Raw genomic sequence first — 8331 nt, 5'->3', positions numbered from 1 at the left:
AAAGAGAATGAAGACAGAGGGCAGAAACACAAGTGCCCAAGGGCATTTTACTTGGATAACAAGAGAGACAGCAATTTCATTTAAGAAAATGTTCATAAACAAGTGACAGGCACACTCTGAGGTGATTTTGTGGAAACAATGGTGAAACTGACAAATGTTCTTTGCTTTGGGGGAGGGACACCTTTTTAAAACAGGAAAATGTTTCTGGAGAGAGAAGGGGGAATAAAAGACAGGGGGTTGGAAAAAAAAAGAAAAAGAAAAATTATTTTAGACTCCAGAAAGCAGCAGATGCAGCTGCCCTTGCAAACACATCAGCCCTGCACTATTGAAGATTTGGACATGAAATGCTTCAGACCACTGATTTGCTATTTTCTTAATTCTTGCTCTTCTTTTTCCATATGAATCAAACAGTCTTTTGTCCTTCAGGGTTTGGTTTGATCGCTACTGTTCACATTTCACTTTTGTATTTTCCTCTTCCTATACCATTACTCATTGAGTGCCCTGTGAAATTACAATCGTACATTTTCAACTCAGCAACCCATTTGCAGTGCAAAAATAGGGTCTAAATAATGGCTGAATTAGCCCTACTGGACAGTTTCAGATGTAACACTCTGTAATAATTATATTGCAGGCTGGATTAGGATGCTATTATCATAATCTGGACGTTTACAATTATCTGTAATTTGCAAAGATGCGCCAGGTCTTGATTACAGCAGTTTTTTTTTTTTTTTTTTTTTTTTTTTTTTTTTTTTTTGTACCACGCTAACCATCACTAAACAGTGACAGTAATAACAGCTAATTTTGCTGGCAATATAAGAGGTGCTGGGGTGTGCAAACAATTTCACACCTGGATGTGCTCACTCAACCAAGAATATAGAGAAAGAGCTTCTGCCCTGAGACTCAGAAAAATATTCTCCTGTGCTTCGGTTCAGTATAGATTTCTAGACCCTGATCATTGCTTAAGAGATACTCACTAATGGTAAGTTTTTATTTCTTGCATACTTCAAGGAACAGTTCTTATTTCTCTTCTCACCGTTTCCAAGATACATGTTGCCGTTGTAATTTATCATGGGCTACAACTTTGCTTTATAGATTTCTCTGTGCTGACATTTTATCCCCTTTAACAGTAAAAAGGGCTGTTGTTCTGTTGAGCGAAAGGATGCGAATGAGAATGGGACCCTTAAGTATTCGATTTGTCTTTCTTGTTTTCTATGTTGTTGATGTATTTGGTGCAGCTTGTGACTGGAGCCTGCGAAAAGTACCATGTTTCTATAAGGTGTGGAAAGACTCGGCTGGAGATTCCAAGCTAAAATCTATTTAAGAATTATTATTCACAGCTAATCCTAGGTGAATCCAGAGAGGGCTTTACATGTGGCCGTGATTTTAGATTTTGAGGCGACAAGATATCAAACGGAGCTCGCGATGGGGCTCCTTTAGAACCACAGGTATGCGGACATTTGCAAAGGCAGGTGTAGTCTGATGAATCTCTGGACGGTGTAGCCCCTTCGAAATCTTTCCTCCCCTTGGGGGAAGGTTTCCGAAATAACTGGCCTCTGAACTCCTTCGAGGCTGCTTTTCAGGGTCTTTGCCTCAAGCTGGTGTGTCGGGGCGGTGGGGGTGGGAGGAGGCTATGCGGGTCTTGGAGTTACTGCCCGCGGAGCACAAACGCTGCGACCTTGGGGTTGGAGGGGCATGATTGGCTGAGACGCAGAACCAAGCTGGGGAGATCGAAAACCCAAATTTAGGAACGCACCAAGGAAGACTCCAGCAAGAAGCCGTGCTGTTCTATCTATAGATGACGCTGTTTCCTGACCCTGTAGACGTTGTAAGCAACTAGAGATGTTAAGTGCCTGAGAAATCTTTGGCTTTCCATCCCAGTGCAAAAAGGCCTTTCTCCGGCGGCAGAAACCTTTTGACTAAGTTGTGTCAAAAGATAATGAGATGTTTATTGGTGCCAAAGAGAAATCGTTCCCTTCATTCCCTCCCTCCTCTACCCCACCCCCAGCTATTGTTCTCTCTCTCCCCCACTTTATCTCTTTTTAAATAGGAAATACGGTCAGAACTAGGCTCCACAACTCGAACTCTGCAACCTCTGGAGAAGTTCGAACGTGGGGAGGCGTAGTAGGCACCACCACTGGGCGATGCCTTTCGCCCACGCCCCTCCTACCAATCCCTCCCTCGGGAATCCGCTTACCATAGGGTCAATACATTCTAAAGAGTGAACATATTAACCCTTGAGGTTCAGAGGATCCAGAGAAAGCCCAGTTCCAAGGGCAGTCTGGGGGAACTACTTGGCAGAATTTCTTGCTTAATTAAACTCCTGTTAAGAGATAAACAGATCGATACAAATGCATCATGACAACACCTCGAATATGTCAACATGCATTTGCCGACTTTCAGAATGTTATGCACTCACAGTGGTTTGGCATGTATCTGGTGAAATTTTTTTAAAGAAAAATTAGTGTTGGTTTCGATGTATGGTAGCTTTCTCCCTAACGTAATTTGAATAATTCAGCAAAGCCCCACTACCAGCTGTACTTCTGCAGCCTCTTCCATTCTTTTCAGCATTATAATTTTGGTTAATTTTCAATTTTAGGTCCTACGTCTCTGCAATTTGTGTATGAATAACAGAATAATTTCCCTCTTTTGTTTCGCCTTTCCTGTTCCTGAATCTAAATAAAGATGGCTTTTTAGTATTAAAAGTGGAAGAAAATTACAGGTAATTATCTTTGACGGTAAAAACGCTGTAATCAGCGGGCTACATGAAAAATTACTCTAATTATGGCTGCATTTAAGAGAATGGAAAAAAACCTTCTTGTGGATAAAAACCTTAAATTGTCCCCAATGTCTGCTTCAAATTGGATGGCACTGCAGCTGGAGGCTTTGTTCAGAATTGATCCTGGGGAGCTACGAACCCAAAGTTTCACAGTAGGAAGGGGAAAAAAAGAAAAGAAAACATTTTTCCTAATGTAACAATGCGAATGCTAGAAAATGACAAGACTGATCGGTTTTAAACCATTCTGAAGACTGACTGAGCGTGGAAGTTGCTCAACAAAAAAAGGAACGGGTATATTGGTAAGTAGTCTTTGCTTTGTGTCTAATTATAGTGACTGTCCTTTTGCACGACTGTATGTCGCTGTCATTATATGGAGCACTCTGAGTATCTCTATTGACTTCTGATAAATGGCTCAGTGGTTTCAAGGTTCATAATTTGAAGGATGCCCAGGTCTGTAGCCATTAATTCTCGCAGTATGGGGCTTCCTGCTTGTATGACGGAAGGACTTTTCATTTTCATTATTTCTGTGCTTTCCCCAAGATCGGAAGGATGTATTTCATCCAGGATAGTGCATTTTACTACCTAGCTAGCTGGCAATGGGTTTTAAACATTAAGTAGGCATAATTGTGCACTCTACTCTCACTTTTTTCTTTTCTATGTTTTTAAAAATTGCATCCAAAGACAAATATGGCTGTATTATTTTGGCTGGGAAAAGAGAAAGGAGAATACTCAGTTTCAGCACTAGAAACTACTGTGATGTCTAGAAGTTAACTTGAGGATAGGTAATTCTAATGTTTAAAAGTAGATAAATGTGTAGAAATTACAATAAAAACATAATATGTAAAGAAAGCTGAGAGAACATCCATTGTTAATGTTAAAGTACCTAAGACAAAGGCTAGTAGTGCAAACTGACATCTTTGCAGGCACTTGATGTTCATATATATATACACACACACACACATATACACACACACACACATATACACACACACACACACACACATATATATATATATATAACTTCCCATATTAGGAAATAGGAATTTTTTTAAGGGTGATAGAAAATATAATGGGGGGAAGGGAAGTGAGGGAGGAGGGAGGAAAGAGAGGGACAGAGACACACACAGAGAGAAATATACAAGACACTCTTAGCGTTTTGTGGCTTTTACTCCATATATGAAAGAAGACAAAAACATACAAAGTATATGTACAACTAAAATTCAACAATATATACAGAAATGTTTCTTGATATAAATGTCCCTATTAGCTTTGTGAATGCCACCAATTCACCTAGTAAAGGTGTCAAAGCAATAGAATGGCAATTTTGATTATTTCCTCCGTCTTTCCTGATTCCAGTTCAGGGTTCTGGGGGGTGGAGTGGGGAAAGAGTGGTTTTTGTTTTGTTTTTTAAATCAACCATCATTCCTGGTCATTGCATTTTGATAAAACATGCAGCATTCCCTTTGTAGCAATGTTCTAATCTTACAGCCACTTTTTCCTTTTTCTTTAGAGAAGGGCTGTTATGTGAGGATTTTTCTTTTTCTTGTCAGTCTGGGAATGGTAAATAAAAATGCAGGAGTCCAAAATGCTTCTCTTTCATCATGTAATGTCTTAAACTCATTAAACAAGTAAAAACGCTGCCATGTTTGTGCAGATTCTTCTGGTTGGGGGAAAATCTGTTTTTTAAAAAAAGTCATTTTGATGGATACTCCCAAAGAGAAGAAGAGGCTCAGAGCCTGGATCCCAAGGGGTAAGAGAAAATATCCTTACAGTAAAGGGTTTCAGGAGTGCTGGCATAGAAACCAGTTTCTCTCTCACACACACTCTTTCTCTCTCTCTGAGATGCAAGATTAATTACTGACATTGCTCAAGAGAGAAGGTAAATGAGAAAAAAAAGTGGAAAGGGAAAAAGAAAAGAAAGGTAGAAAGGAAAAGGAAAGAAAGAAGGAATGGAGGAAAGGAAGAAGCAGTGAAAAGAAAGGAGAGGGAGAGAAAGAGAGAGGGAGAGAAGCCTAGTCGGCTTCTCGCCACATTTATGAGCTCTCCTAAGCCTGCTCCTTCGGCTCCTTTTCGCAGATACAAGCAGGTCCCGGATCCTCTTTTCCTTGTTCAGACGTTTCCCTAGGGTGTTCCCTTGGACAACTCACATCATCTGTGGTCTCTGCATCGTGTCCTGGTGTGGAGAGGAGTACCAGTGAGAATAGCCAGGCATGTAGCTGTTGGGGGGCATACTGACACCCTTGGCCGAGGCAGAAACGTCCCAGACTGGAGGCAGCGCTGGCGAGCGCGGCGACAGGGCCGCAGAGCCCTGGAGGGGGTCGCTCTCATGAGGATTACTGCCCTGCTTCAGCAGTTTCTTAAACTTAGAGCGTTTGTTCTGAAACCATATCTTCACCTGCAAGAAATGCAGCAATCATTAGGCCCATAAACATCAAACCAGTGCCTCTAGCATCACTCGGGGGTTTGGAAGCAATATTAGAAAAGTTTAAAACAAAAAACAACCACCGCCAATGCCTACAAGCCAAGTCCCCGCCTCCTTCCACCTCTTTCTAGCCTCTTACACTCCCACTTCCTCCAACCTACTAGGTATCTTGCCTGGACACCGAAAGTTATTGTAATCCTAGAATTGCATGCTAGCCTAGGTGTTTAAAACAACAGTATAAATAAGACAAAACTGAATGAGATGACCAGGTCCGAAGCCTAAAGAAAGATTTTTAAAAGGAGCCCTTTAAAATCAAAGTCATTCAATTGAATGCACCTCCTCTGAAAGTCTTGTGTTTTTACATTTAGTCTATGTAAAATGACTATTTTCACATAGTCGTTTGCTTCCTGTACATGCGTAGAGATACCCAAAAGCTGGTATCTCTATACAGGCATAGGGAGCAAATGACTGAAAAGATTAAAGCCTATACATTTATAACTAAATGCCTTGAATATATCTATGCATATGTTGCATATGCCATAGATTATACATGAAGCATTTTTCTCCAGACATAAATATATCCCCATAATCTTGCAGGGATTAAGGATTGCAGCTCCTTCATTCCCTATTTTGTATGTTGCCTAGTCAAACTGTGGTCAACGATCATCACATGATTGTTAGTATAGTAACTAAAAGTCAAAGGACTTCTGAAAATTAAACGTGAATTGAGAAATCTGGGATGGGAGCATATCTAGGCCAACATTTCAGATCTACTTTATTTGAAGAAGGAAATTTTATGGTGCAGCTTCCTTTACCTTTAAAATTCCCTAGTCATAGGAATCTACTTTTTCAAGAGGCATACAAGCCACTGAATAGCCGGAATCCTTTCATATCAAACCTCAAATATATGAATAGCAATATGGAAAGAGGAAACAGGCTAAATTGAAAAAGAACAGCTTAAGGAACAACTGTCTTAAGTCAAAACACAATCAGTCTCCAGCAATAGTCTCATAAAACCTGAGGTCCCCTTGCTGAAGATTACCTACATCAGATAAGGCCTACTCCATCTAGGTCAATTAATCAACAAAACTGCAGGTGATTGCAGCCTGGCTTTTTGACCAGGGTCCTAATATACTCACCTAAGCTCCTTCTTGTGAAATCTGAAATGCCTTTTATGGCTTTCATATTAGTAGGATGGGAGAACTTCAGTAACTGTACTTAACTGTGGCTTCACCTGTTACAATTTTGGTAACATTTCTTTTTGATCTCCAACTCTGCCACTACACCCAAGTCCTGGGCTCCAGGGAGACAGCTCAGACCACATCAGCCTGTCACCCAGATGACTTAACCACTGTGCTTAGGGAAATCTTCAGAAAAACCCACCTTGCCACTCCTAGGATAAATAGATTGCACTTTGGTGCCTTTACTAAACCTCATTGGAACCTATGCCTACTTTGTTTTTTCTTAGTTCATTTCACAAGTTTTCTTTCTGTGTCAATGAGTTGAAAACCTTATTAGTTCCCAGGGCCTACAAAAGGATCCTTAAAAAAGTTGAACCTTATTCTGCCTCCTGGTCTGTAAACCTTTTTCTCCTAAATGTTTGTTCTCTTTCATGTTGTTCTGCTCTGGAATAAGACTCAATTGAATTATGAGTTTGGTCACAAAAGGATTCTAGGCTGGGGTGGGGTCGCCGAGGGTTGGGAGGATGTGCAAATCCAATCCAGTATTCAATACCAGGTCATTCATTCCAAACTGTGTTGTCCCAGGAAAGTGCATAACTGGAGCAAAAGGCATTTGTCATTAAGCTCCTTCCATCCTTGGTTGACTAGGCCAACAATTCCTCCTGATGCGCTCCCTGCTCGATCTGCAAGCGGGACCAGTATTTCAGGGATACTTGGGCTTCTCGGGAATTACCTGTGTTTGTGTCAGTCCTAAGGAAGCTGCCAGTTCGGCTCTCTCTGGAAGGGCCAGATACTGTGTCTGCTGAAAGCGATGGTTTAAAGCCTGGAGCTGCAGGCTGGAATAAATGGTCCGAGGCTTCCGAATCTTTTTCCCTTTTCCATTGAACCTGATTTCCCCGTTTTCAATCACTGTAGTTTTTTGTTGATCTGCAAGCAAATAACACAGAGGAGCGGTCACCCGGGAGGCCACTGCTGCCATTTCCCTGCTCCTGGCCTGGCCTGCAACGAGTCTCCCCAAAGCCCAATAACGGTTACCTCGAAAAATCCCTATGATGCCCCTACCTCTCTTGGTCCACTCTACTCGTGTGCTCCCAGCGTCTGCGTAATCTCCTTGACCCAGTCCCTGGCCCTAACATTGTGCAGTGTCTGGGCCAAGGGAGTGCCAGAGGCTCTCAGACAAACAGCCCGCTTTGCCGCAGTGGAGGCGGTGCCGGAGGCTCTCTGGTGTGCGCAGAGCAGCAAGACAGCAGCTCTCCGGGCGAAGCGGGGCCCCTGTGCCTGGCTTAACAGTACCTGAAGCTGTGCTTGAGCCACCCAGGTGTTTACACGGCCAGTTGACTTGATGTCACCAGCTTCAAGCTCAGTACATCGAGCATCCTCTGCATGTTTGAAATGACTCTCATCAGGAGGACCAAATCCCCAAACAAAACACAACCAACAGCTCAGACCAGCCCACGAGCAGACTGCGCCTCTCACGGCAACTTTGTCCCCCTCGGATGCTGAGAACCATTAGCCCGGGGTTCTTTGCTTCGCCTCCACGAACAAAGGAGCAGCCAACACTGTAGCGAAAACCTAGACAGGGGCCCCGGTTAGGGATGAAGGTGAGGGACACTTTAAAGCCCACTGGAAAGAGCCTGATTGTTACTAGTTTAACCAGAGCGAAGGCCACGCCAGTTTCCCTCCGAGTCACTGAGGCGCACGGGGCTCTCCACGCAAAGTAGGCCACTGCCTGCCCAGCGTGGGCTGGGAAGCAAAACACGCTCCCCAGTTCCGGCACAGAAATGTCCCCAGCCGGGTCAAATGTGGGTTACAGCCTGGAGGGAAGGAGCAAGGAAAAGGGCGCACAGACCCAGTAGGCTGGAGAGCGCAGTGTGGACCAACTCGTCTAGCGAAGCCTGCGCCGGGCCGGGGACTCAGCCCAAACTGCGCGTCGGAGGCAGGAGAGCGAGGTG

At 43.1% G+C, this 8331-nt stretch overlaps 1 protein-coding gene across 1 annotated transcript in view; it reads right to left on the bottom strand.

Annotated features, from left to right (window-relative positions):
• Nucleotides 1-3926: 3926 nt before the first annotated feature.
• The window catches only part of DLX6 (distal-less homeobox 6), a 5515-nt gene continuing 1110 nt past the window's right edge, over nucleotides 3927-8331 (bottom strand). The window contains exons 2-6 of the mRNA XM_011974735.1: nucleotides 8034-8122; nucleotides 7856-7951; nucleotides 7673-7758; nucleotides 7113-7508; nucleotides 3927-5171 (exon numbers count right to left, since the gene is read on the bottom strand). Of these exons, the coding sequence (XP_011830125.1) occupies nucleotides 4920-5171; nucleotides 7113-7508; nucleotides 7673-7758; nucleotides 7856-7951; nucleotides 8034-8122 (919 nt within the window). The 3' untranslated portion in view covers nucleotides 3927-4919. The remainder of the gene's footprint in view (nucleotides 5172-7112; nucleotides 7509-7672; nucleotides 7759-7855; nucleotides 7952-8033; nucleotides 8123-8331) is intronic.

This window comes from Mandrillus leucophaeus, unplaced genomic scaffold (genome assembly GCF_000951045.1).
Source record: "Mandrillus leucophaeus isolate KB7577 unplaced genomic scaffold, Mleu.le_1.0 Scaffold148, whole genome shotgun sequence".
In the NCBI taxonomy this organism is placed as follows: Eukaryota; Metazoa; Chordata; class Mammalia; order Primates; family Cercopithecidae; genus Mandrillus; species Mandrillus leucophaeus.
The sequence above is the reverse complement of the archived record's forward strand: the minus strand, read 5'-3'. Positions and strand labels throughout refer to the sequence as shown.